Below are 12,652 nucleotides of genomic sequence, written 5' to 3' on the forward strand. Positions count from 1 at the left end.
ATAGATATGTATAGTGAAACTATAGTGAGAGACTTTAAAAGGAATCAATGACGAAAGACAAACCTATAAAGAATAACCATAAGAATCAGAACAAACTTCTCAACAAAGATGTAACTGTTTATTTTGAAAGATATTAAAAGAAAATAATTCTTAACCTAGAACTCTATACACAGCTAAACTAATATTCATGATGAGAGTAAAATAAAGCTAACTTCAGACAAAGACTGAAAAACTTAACTCACAGATTGTTGCTAAAAGAAAGTACTTTGAAGAAAGGAATTTGACTTTAGACTCACCAGTAAATAAATAAACAGACCAAGTTCACGGCCATCAGTTTGATTCTGACTCACCGTGATCCTACAGGGGAGAGAAGAACTGCCCTCTTTGGGTTTAATAAACTGTACATCTTTATGGAAGCAGAAAGCCTGGTCTTTTCCCTCAGAGCAGCTAGTGGGTTCAAACTGCTAACTTTGCAGTTAGCTGCCAAACCCATAACCCACTAGACCACCAGGGCACCTTAATTACTTTACAGATCCTTGCTGAAAGGAAGTACTTTGAAAAAAGGAAAGTGAATTTAGAAGGAGAGAGTAAATGGTGGGGTGGGGTGGGGGTGTGGAGGTGAGGGTAGGTAAACCTGAAAAACCAAACCAAAAACAAACCCAATGTTGTAGTGTTAGCTTCTATTCATGGGAGTCCTCTGGACAGAGTAGAACTGCCCCTAGGCTGTTAAACTTTAAAGAAGCAGACTGCCACAGCTTTCTCTCTCATGGAGCTGCTGGTGGGTTCTAACCACTAACCTTCTGCTCAGCAGTTCAGTGCTTTTACCATGGTACCACCAAGGCTCCTAGTAAACATGCAGGTAGATATAAATAAGAATTGATTGAATGAATAAAAATAACAATAATGGCTTATTTTGGGATTTTAAAGAAAAGTAGAACTAAAATAGAGAGATCATGAAAGATTGTTCTGTATTGAGTGAAAAGGGGGCAAGAAATGCACACACTAACGAAGGTATTGTGGTCAATATTCAAATATTCTTAGGTCCATTTATTGCTTATGAGGAAAATTGATTTAATACTAGATTAGTAAAGCATGCAGATTAAATTTTTCATGCTTCGTCGTTTTTAATTGGCATGTAATTCATTTATGACACAATTCAATTCTAAAAGAATAGGTATAGCATGTTTAATTTCAAAATCAGGAAGTTGTAGGAATGCTCTCAAGAACAAAGGAGGTTGTGGTGAAAAGAAATTAAGAGCACACTGTTAGAGTCTTTAGAGATATAAATTACTCCATGCATCAGCTAGTTTACGAGACAGAACCAGGAGGAGAGACAGTTACGAAGAGTCTTTCAGGGGTCAGTGGAAAGCTCCAACACGGAGCTCAAAAACTATCCTAGAGCAGAAATCCACATTTAATTAGATTAGTCTATGAAGTAATTTATGCCCAGGTCATTAGTGAAAACAGTGGAGCGATAAGGCAGCAATTAACAATTGGTGAAATTTAATGGCAAGGTGTGGCCAGATAAATGGTCAAAGAGGTTTGGTGGAACCGTAGTTATTTCTCTAGGTGAGTAACTGCACTTGCCCAGTCTGAAAGCCAGTATCTAAAGCTCTGCGTTGTGTGTGCGTTGGGGAGGTGGGGACAGGGAAAGGGGAAGGAGTCACTAAAATAATCCTGTCGGTCATCAGTCATGTAAAGAAGTGAGTAACACGAGGAAGCAGCAAAGGGCAGAAGGGTGGGGGAGGAAAGGGGAGAGTGAGCGTGCAGTGGGGGTGAGGGGTAGGGATGGGGTGGACACCAGAACCCAATCTCCAAAAAAAATTGTAAGACATGTAAGGAAACAGAAAAATAAGGCCTATCCATGAGAAAACAAACCAAACAAATGGAGAGAGACACTTGCCAGTTAGAACTTCTATTTAAATCCGATATTGGATTTAACAGACTTCAAAGTAGTCATTATGAACCTCTCCAAGGAACGTAAGAAAACATGCTTAGTAAAGGAAGGTATGATGGCAATATCTCATCAAACAGAAATATCAGAAATAGTCATTAAAAAGATATTCCTGAAATGAAAAATTTTACTGAGCATGCTCAACAGTAGCTTTGAATGGGCAGAAGCTGCACTTTATGCTCTTGAGATATAGTTCATGCAATCTGAGAAATAGAAAAAAGATAAGTAATGAGCGCTTCAGAGAAATGTGGGGCATCATTAACTGTGCCCACGTACACTAATGAGAGTGCCAGATGGAAAGAGAAAGGTGCAAAAATGTATTTAAATATATATATATTTACCTATCAGCGTTTACTATTTGAATAAAACCTTACACAGTCAAGAAACTCCCTGAGGCAACATATTCTTTGCAGCTTTGCTACTGTTTTCTTGTTCAAGAGTGCTTGGATGGAGCTAGGTACTCAAGAGCCCTCCTACCTGGCTGCTCAAAGCCAACATTCTTCTACCTCCTCAAAGCACCATTGGACCACTCCAAGCCCTCTGCTCCAAGGTCTCACAGCTACTGCCTCCTCACCTCAGCCATTTGCCACAATGCTGTGCCCTCGAGACACATCCATCTACACCTGGCACTCGCAGGCTATCGCCTACGCCAGAGCAACCGGGAGCTCTGCTTGTCCTCCGTCTACGTGCCCCCGTTTTACTACTTTGACCATGACAATGTGGCTTGGAAGTTCATCAAATATTTCATTCACTAATTTCATGAGAGGAGGAAACAGGTTTAGAAATGGAGGAAACTGCAGAATCAATAAGGTGGCCAAATCAGGCTATGGTAAATGGGAGAGAGGTCTGAAGGTAATGGGATATGCATTACACTTGAAAAACAGCATAAATCAGTCCCTACTGAAATTACACAAACTAATACGGACAAGAGCAACCCTCGTTTGTGTTACTTCACTGAGAAACATTACCTAAATGAGTAGGTGATACAGAAAATAGTTGGGTGGCTATATAATCAAGTTGTGTAAGACTGGGACCCCTAAATCTGGCCTAGCCGTTTATCTCTTTGAGAAGCACACCCTAAGAGGCAGTGATGGAAAGAATTCATCTTTAGCCTGCCTTCCCCTCACCGCAGGGCTGACTTCTGTGGTGCTTGGATGTTGGGTTTACCTTTCAATCAATTATATCAAAATATCCACCTAAGTTTTTCTTTTGTACTAATCCCTCAAATAAAATAATTTGGTACTACCCCAACCAAAAGAAGTTCATATAAAGAGATCCACAGACAGAATACCATAACAGTTCTGAAGTCTAAATCCAAATCTTAAAAGCTGAAGGAAAAAAACAACTCATCATTTATAAGAGACTCCCAGTTAGATCAACAGCTGACATTTCGACAGAAACAATGGAGATTAGAAGGCAGTGGCCTAACATATTCAAAATGTTCAGATGGGGGAGGGAAAGTTGGTTCAGATCTCAACTGTCCTTATATTGCTTTGTTGATTAAAAAAATGCCAATCAAAACTCGGGTGAACATTTTTCTTCAGAAATGACAATATCACTATAAGTACATATGACATTTCAAATAACCAAAGCTAGCCAAAACATTTTGCAAAAAAACAAATTTGGAGGTCTTATCCTAACTTATTGGAAGACTTAGTCTATAACCAGAAGTTGCCAAGTTGACTCTATCGTGATTCTACATGTGTGAGAATAAAACTGTGTTCCACGGGGTTTCAATGGCTGAGTTTTCAGAAGTAGATTGCCAAGCATTTTTTGAGAAGTTCAAATCAACCCAACCTCTCATTCAGCAGCCAACTGCATTAATAGTTTGTACCTGTAAGTGACAAAAGCACTTACTATTAAATTGTCAATCCACTTGAGAATGATGAGGGCAATGAATGCACAAATGTGCTTTACACAATTGATGTATGTATGGATTGTGATAAGAGTTGTATGAGCCCCTAATAAAATGATTTATAAATAAATAATCAATCCAGACACTGTGATACTGGCTAAAAATAGACATGTGAAAAAGAAAAGCGATCCAAAATAAATGCACATTGAAATATGCATAATTGTTTGATTTTGCCAAAGGTGCCTAGATATTTCAATAGTGAAAGGGTAGTGTTTTCAACAAATGTTCTGAAAAACTCCATATCCATGTGGAATAATAATTATTAGCCTTTATTTTACATTATACACAAATGTTAATTCAAATTTTATTAGATCTAAATAAAGAAACATTAATATATTAAATTTCTAGAAGAAACAGAATACAATCTACACAAGTTGATAATATGCAGAGATTCGTTAGAGAGGAAACAAGAAGCACAAACTTTAGAAGAAAATTGATAAATCAGAATCCCTCTAAATTCACCTCCATGTTCTGCTCATAGAAAGACTCTGTTAGCAAAATGAAGAGGCATGTCAATGTCTAGAAGAAAATATTCACAGCTCGTATGCCTGACAATGGACCCACATCTACAATGTTCAAGTAACTTCATACAAGTTAATAACAAGAAAAATATGCCAATACAATGCATCTCTAGGTGGTGCAAATAGTTCCGTGCTGGTGGTTTGCCCCACCCAGGGCCTGCTGATCTGCTTCCAAAGGTCACAACCTTGAAACCCCTATGGAACAGTTCTACTCACAGAATCAACATGGATCAGAAGTGACTCGTGGCAATTAACAACCAAACCATGAGCTATAGATTTGAACAGATTTAGAATATATAAAAGTGGTCAATAAACATTTGAAAAGCATTTGAAAAGACATTGTTAGTCATGAAGGAAATGCAAGGTAAAAACTACAATGTGGAAAACATAGACATTTGTGAACATTACCATGTATTGGAAAAATAAAAACCAACTGGAATTCTCATACATTGTGTATGTCAAATAGTATCACCATTTTAGAAAATAGTGCTATTGTTTCTTATAAAGTTAAACATACCATACAATTCAACAATTTTACTCCTAAGTATTTACTAAATAACAAAAAATGTATCATATGTACTCAAGAATAAGATGACCCAAATATCAGTCGAGGCACTTAATTTTACCACAAAAATTGCATTAAAAATGTGCTGAAAAACTTGGCTTATATACAAGTATAAGCAGTATATTCACGTGATAATTACATAATTTCATGTCAACTTGAAGAAATATAAGTATAGGGGTGGAATCTAGCCTGTGAATCAAGTCATAGCCTGATAGTGTCTCCTTGCATGGCAGTTACATAATCTCCTGTCAACTTGACTGAAGGGGTGGAGTCTAGCCTGTCACCCAGGTCATAGCCAATAAGGCCTCTGTGTGGACATGGCTTTCTTCTGAGCATTCTGGGATCTCCTGTCTGTCTTCCTCCTTGGAGGTTAGAAACACTCTCTGCTTTGTCTTCCTGCTTACAAGACATGAGTCATGCTGACCCCAGCCAGAATCCTAGAGATGGAGGAGCCACGTGGAGACCCACACCAGCACTGAGATGCTTCCACCGTCACTGGATCCACAAGGCTCTCCAACCACAGGCCTGTGATCTTCTTGCATTTGGCATCAGTGCATGTGTTGCATGAGTCTGAAGAAAAATTTATAAACTGGTATTGGATATATGGGGTAATATTGGACTTACGGACCTGATCTGGACTGGGCTGGGATGTTTTCTTGATACACAATTACTCTTGGATATAAAACTCTCTCTTATACACGAGTCTCCCTGGATTTGTTTCTCGAGTCAACCCAGATCAACACACCTTGTGAATGTGCTCTTTTCATAAGGAGGGTCCTGGAAACCTCCTCTCTCTGAGAGAGCTGCTAGATCAACCTCCATTGGATCCACGGAACTTTACACCAACTAGCCAATGATATTCCTGCATTCAGCATCATTGTGTGTGGCTTCATAAGTCTTATGAGCAACTTATGTACTAGTATTGGAAATATGAACTTGAGTTGGATTGGGCTGGGATGTTTTGTTGATGTATAATGACTTCTTGATAGAAAGCTCTTTCTTAACCATATGTTGAACATAATTTAAAAACAGTTACAGCAGTGCATCAACAGAGAACTGCCAGAAATTGGAGCCAGATTCAGAAAAGAAAATGGAATTAGCAATAATCTTATTAATATGATATGGACCTTGGTTAAAAGAAAAAATACTAGAAAGATGTTTACCTGTGTTTTATTAACTATGCAAAGGCATTTGATTTTGTAGGTAACATTGTAAAGAATAGAAATTACAGAGCAATTGATTTTCCTCATGTAGAACCTGTACATAGACCTAAAGGCAGTTTTTTCCAACCTAATAAGAGGATCTCGAGAAAGTTGTGTGCCAATGTTGTATAATAATCCAAGAAGCTATATGACTATACAGACTATATGAAGAAGAACTTAGCATCAGGGTAGGAGATAGTAGGCTCACTAACAACCTGTGGAAGGTGGATGACACAGAAAGCAAGGAGGACTTAAATCACCTATTGATGAAGATCAAGGCAAGAGTTTTCACTATGGATTACAACTCAGTGTAAAAAAAATTTTTTAAATGCTCACAACTGGACCAGTATACAACATCATGTTAAATAGAAAAAAGATTGAAGTTGTCTAGGACTTAATTTTGCTTGGATCTATAATCAAGCAGTACTCAGAAATCAAATAATATATTGCATTGGGCAAATCAGCTGCCATGGCTTCTTTACAGTGTTGAAAAGCAAGGATGTCACTTGGAAGACGAAGGTGCATCTGGCCCAAGCCATAATATTTTATGACATGCACGCAAAAGCTGGACCATAAATAAGGATAACTGAAGAGGAAGTAATTCATCTGAATTTTGATGCTGGTAAAGAATACATACCATGGACTTCCATAAGAATGAAGAAATCTGTTTGGAAGAAGTGCAGTCAGAATTCTCCTTAGAAGCGAGGATGGTGAGACTTTGTTAAAATATTAATCAAGTATCAATATTGATAAATCTCAAAACTACAATATTTAGCAGAAAAATCAAAGTGGCAAATAGATATGCATAGTGTGCTATCATTTAAATAAATGCTTAAAGCATGCAAACAACATGGTAGATAATAAATTGGATGGTAGCTATGTAGAAAAGACATAAACATATGCAAAGAAGTTATACCCACCAACTAAAAGGAAGGAAATAATTTTACAAGTGAGGAGTTGTACCTCTAATGTTTGTCTCCTTAAATCAAGAAATATTCAGCAACTAGGGCAAACTATTAGCCATATAGCCTTCTTAAGTCTAGAAGGTGGGCGTGTGTGTGTGTGTGTGTGTGTGTACCACTTTTTCATGTTTAAAACAGCTCCTTGTCTTGAACACTGCTAAAGAATACTCTGGCTGTGTGGTAAATAACAGTTTAAAGGAAAAATAGAATGGATATAAATGCTTGTTTACATGTTTAATTTATGAAAATTAAACAACATTTTTTAAGTATGATGCAGAACTTACTAGCACCTTGGCCAAAACTTACTTGCTCAACCTCTCTATTGAGGGAATCTACTTTTTCTTTGAGTCTGTTAGCCTCGGCCTCTGCAGTGATCAGTTCCAATTTGAGGGTATTATTGTCTGCCTCTGTTTGACGGGCCTTATTCTCCCAGTTTTCAGCATCTTCATTGGCTTTTCGGAGTTGGTCCATTATTTGCCGGTTCTCAGATTCCTAAAAAAGCAAAACTTAAGTATTAACTTTGAAAGCTTTGAAGTGTGTGACAGATGATACAAGTTAAACATTGTTTTCCAAGTCATGGGGACTTTACTTGCCACTAGGAATATGTGTAACACAGGACTGAGGAAGCCCATCAGTAGTATTGGTTTAGAAAGCCAGCCGCCTCCTAATTGGAAGAGGAGTAGGCTCTAGGATTGTCCTGGCTCAAGTCGCCCCACTCCTTAAGTACGGTTATTTACTTGTATCTTCAGGGCATTGATGAAAATGTCCTCACACTCGTGCTCTAAGCAGGAAGTGGTAAGAAGAACTGTTCGTTGCCCCTTTCCTTTGAGTACTTATAGACTGCTAGTCTGGTTCCAGTGCTTCTGCCGGCCTGAGCTTCTCTATCTGTACTTCCTTTGTTCCTGGCTGCTTCTCTGAGTTTCATTGGTTATGGAGCTTCTGATCATTTGCTATCGTGGGTGTCAACTTCTCATAATTTTGTGGCTTGGCACATTTCTTGTCTGGTTCCTATCTTTTATTTATAAGCTTAATCTTGATTTTCTTCACCATGAACTGTTCTATAATTTACCTTTGCCCACAGTTCTAGTAAATTTTCTAAAATTGTTCAAAAGTGCAATATCAAACCTGTGGCCATAAACTCTATTCCTATATGAGGGGTACCCCCCCCCCAGTAAAATGGATTATTTTTCCTTTTTCCTAAGGTATGTATTAAAAATTTTTTACAACACAACCTTACCACCTTCAAAGTACTCTCTGTTACACTTAATCAAATCTGCGATTCCATTCTTGGAAACATTTTTCAAACCCATCGATTTGGATGGCTGACAGCACTTCCCTTATGTTTTTCCTCCCCTCTTCTACATTGTCAAATCGCTGCCCTTTCATGTCCCTGTTCATTCATAGAAACAAAAAGAAGCTGCACAGAGTGCAGTCAGGTGAGTAAGGTGTGTGGGTTAAGAGAGACATGCTGTTTTTGCCAAAAACTGGCGCACTGAGGTGACAGCATGAACAGGTGCATTGTCGTGGAACAAAACCAGTCACACGCCTGCCACAAATCAGACCTTCTTTTGGTCATACACTGTTAGGCAATCTTTACAGACCCTCTAAATAGAAAGCTTGACTAACAGTCTGTCCCGGTAGGATGAACTCCAAATACACTATCCCGCTCACATCAAAATAACAAATGAGCACAAAAAATTAAAATAACAAATGAGCATCATCTTGATCTTTGCTTTCACTTGACAAGCTTCTTTGGGGCGAGGTGACCATGGCGTCTTCCACTACTTTCACTTATGTTTGGTTTCTGGGGCATAAGAATAGCACCATGTCTTGCCACCAGTAATGACTTTGGGGGAAAAAAGTCTGGTCACTTCAGAGCTGTTCTTTCAAAGCACAGCATGTTTCCACTCCATGCTCTGTTTGCCGGTCAGTCAGAACCCAAGGCACTAATTTCGCAGCCGACCCTTCTCATTACCACGTCTTTTGTCAAAATCGGCTGAATCAAACTCCAAGGTAGTCCAGATAACTTCCCCATCTGTTCAATGGTCCGTCGTCAGTCTTTAAGCACAAGTGCACGAATTTTGTCAACATTTTCGTCTTTTCAGAAAATTGACAGATGTCCAGAATGAGGTTTGTCATCAATCAACATTTCACTTCTTTTGAAACAAGAAAACTACTTATACACTTGAGTTTTTCCTATAGCACTGTCCTTGTAAATTGTGTTCAACATCACAACAGTTTCTGTGGCACTTTTCCTGAGCAGGAAACAAAATTTCACAGCCACATGCTGTTCTCTTAAATCGGCCATCACGAAAAAAGAGGTTTGAGAGAAATTGTTTTTAACAAAAAATTCATTGTTACCAGAGAACTTTCCTAGGTTATGCCACTGGGTGCACTAACTCAGAGCAAGCTGCTTGATGCTTGCCTAGTGGGGAAAATGCGTACTACGAAAGGGCTGCCCAGCAGAGCGTTTTTCCGTTTGGGGGCGGGGGTACCCCCTCATACATTCATGAATATATTGGATATAGGCTATAGAACCAGATTTTTCCAACCTGAAAAGCTCTGTCATTGAGCTGATTGCATAAAGTACAACTTTATATCTATAAAAAAGGCAACTTGATAAACGTTACACACTGAGTAATCACATTATAAGAATTTTAAACAAATTTTAACAGTATGTATGGCCAACTCACTCTAAAAAATGCAGTTATAATTTCAGTCATTAATTTAAATGACACTGGATCATTTTTCTCTTGCCTGTTCATAAGCAGTGCATTGCCCTTGCAGAAAGTTGGGAATTAAAATGACCAAATTTCAGTAAAGAATACCTCACTTTAGAAACCTTTCTGTTCAGATTTAAATTCTCACAATGATTTAATCCTTAAAATTAAGGATGGTTCAAAATCAGGAAAGATTGCCACCTAGTGGTCAGATGCACATTGACTAATGTGGGCGATCCTTTTGCCCCATCAAAAGGTTAATAGGCTACAGTATTGGTTGACTTTCAGCTAATCCAACTACATGAGAGAATCTATGTTTGACACTATTATACTAAAGCAATAGTTATGTACAGATTATGTATTCGGCTAGGAACATGTTAGCAATATACGTGAAGCACCGCTTATTTGTCTGTGTTATTGACTTAGAGCTCATGTGACTTGGTATGAGTGTACTGTATTCCCAATAACACCTGAGATTTCCTGAAGATATGGACCATTCTTTAAAGATTAAATTTGATCTGGGGCTAGGTAAAAATGCAAAGATTGCTATAACAACTCTCCTGTCCTCCAAACATCCAGTTCGCTTCTCTCATGATAATCAGAAATCATATTGAGCTGTTTTAGTATCTCCTCAGAGCAGCCAGAACACAGTGGAACCAAACTTATACACAGAAAAGCAAACTTATACAGAGGGTGAAAATGTTTTTTGGTGTTCTCCAAAGCCCACTTTCAGGACCACTTGCCTCTTTTTCATACTACCCCTTCTCTGGACCCCACAGCTTCCGCTGGCCCTTCTAAGGGCTTCCTGAAACTCTACCCAGGCAGAGTGCCTCATTGCCTCTGCTGGAATCCTCTGCAGTTCTTGCCTGAATTGTGGTTACAGCCTCTCAATTGTTCTCTCCTTATTTTGTTACCCTTCCTATTAGTCTCCCCAGTATCTTCAGAATGCACTCTCTAGAGGTAGCTCTTAAATAACTTCCTTGCTTACATCCTAATGAAAGCTTCCAGAAGAGTTCAAAGAAGGTCCTCCTGAGCTCCCCCTCATTACTCAAGCTACTCATTGGCACGGAGTCCATTCTGACTCGTGGTGGCCAATATGGTGGGCTAGATCTGCCCCTGTGGGTTTCCAAGACTGCAACTCTTTACAGGAGTAGAAAACCTCATCTTTCCCCTCAAAGCTGCCGGTGGTTTCGAACGGATAATCTCATGGTCAGCAGCCCAGGTATAACCCACTACATTTGAACTACGGGACTTGTTTTCTTCCCCTACACCTTTGCTGCTGTTATTCCACCTGCATGGGGTACCATTCTGTTTCCTCTCCGGTTTCATCCCTGTTGCCCTAGTACCTTAACACACTGACTATTGAATGAATGACTTAGGCCACACTTGTTGACTGCTTCTCCATATCAAAATAGACTTGGGGTGCATTTTTCCAGGCGAGGGAGAGCACTGAATTTAGTTGAATTGTGAAGTGATAAGAACTGAGAGAGCCGATGTGTAATCTAAAAGCCCTATTGTCGAATTTCAAATAATGTGACAGATCAAGTTGGGAAAATAAGTGCCTAAAAGTGGCTGAGTGCTTACTATCCCAAATGCTCTAGGTATTTATATACTGCCCTTTTCCAGAAGAGACATGCACGGCTCACTGGGCTACATGTTCTCAGTATTCTGTCTCATTTGCTTGGTCATTCTTCCTGATTCCAGATCAAGACACTGACACTCAGAGGTATCCAGTAGCATGCATAAATCACAGTGAGAAGAGGAACCAGGCCTTTCTGACTCTCCAAACCCTCTACCTACACATGATATGTATTACATTGCTCATGCCTTAAAAGCAAGCACCTGCTTTGTCTATATAAGACTTGCTGCCCGGAAGCAAGGGTTTCAATTTAGGAGTCCTTGTTAGTGGTGTTAGGTGCCATCGAGTCAGTTCCAACTGATAGAGACCCGAAGTACAACCAAGCACCTTGCTCGGTCCTCCCTCATCCTCACGTTCCTTTTGTCTGAGCCCACTGTTACAGCCACTGTGTCGGTCCATCTTGTTGAGGCCCTTCCTCTTTTTCAATGCCCCTCTTCTTTACCACACACGATGACCTTTCCCAGGGACTAGAAATCCTACTGTGATAAAGGAATCCCTTTTTTAAAAAAAATCCTCTAAACTCACTACCATCAAGTCAACTGACTCAGGGGGACATTAGACTCTCCTATTTCCCAAATCCCTACCAATCCTATATGCACACTGTAAATAAATGCTTGTGATATGTTTTGTGAATTTATATAAAATGAAATTTTTAATAAAATAAGGAACATTGCTTGGAGAAATGTTTTCCTAATAATGGTTTAACTACTATATAGATAACAGTATACTATGATAATAATCACCCCAGCTACACTATTTTAGATAATAGACTACCTAATGGACATACCTAACATCCTTGATCAAGCTGTTATTCCAGGGTTGCCACATCTGTACCCACATTTATTTGGAATCATCTGGTGGCACACACAAGGCCTGTCAAATGGTCACTAATAAAGGAGTTCTGAGGAGGGCCATCTGCCCTCCTGTCCTAAGAAATAGATGGCCCCATAAGAGGATGATCAGTTTTAATCTGCTACTTGACCAAGTGGACTTTCTTCTGTCACAGAAAATGCCACTATTTTCAAGTGTACCACAGCCCATGATGGTTTGGGCTGTTTTTCCATCATGTAGAGGATTCAACTAGTCTAAAATTGTTAACTAAGAACCACAAAGAGATATAGATTCTTGAGTCACCTTTTTGGACTATGAAATATGCTAAATATATAGATAATCA

The 12,652-nt window shown here is 39.0% G+C and overlaps 1 protein-coding gene across 3 annotated transcripts in view; it reads right to left on the minus strand.

Annotated features, from left to right (window-relative positions):
* Positions 1-12,652, minus strand: part of TSGA10 (testis specific 10) — a 136,423-nt gene that overhangs the window by 37,233 nt on the left and 86,538 nt on the right. For all 3 annotated transcript variants that reach the window (XM_075563216.1, XM_075563214.1, XM_075563215.1), the window contains exon 15: positions 7,426-7,611. In XM_075563216.1, the coding sequence (XP_075419331.1) occupies positions 7,426-7,611 (186 nt within the window). The remainder of the gene's footprint in view (positions 1-7,425; positions 7,612-12,652) is intronic.

The sequence above is a fragment of the Tenrec ecaudatus genome, chromosome 11, assembly GCF_050624435.1.
Source record: "Tenrec ecaudatus isolate mTenEca1 chromosome 11, mTenEca1.hap1, whole genome shotgun sequence".
Taxonomy (NCBI): Eukaryota; Metazoa; Chordata; class Mammalia; order Afrosoricida; family Tenrecidae; genus Tenrec; species Tenrec ecaudatus.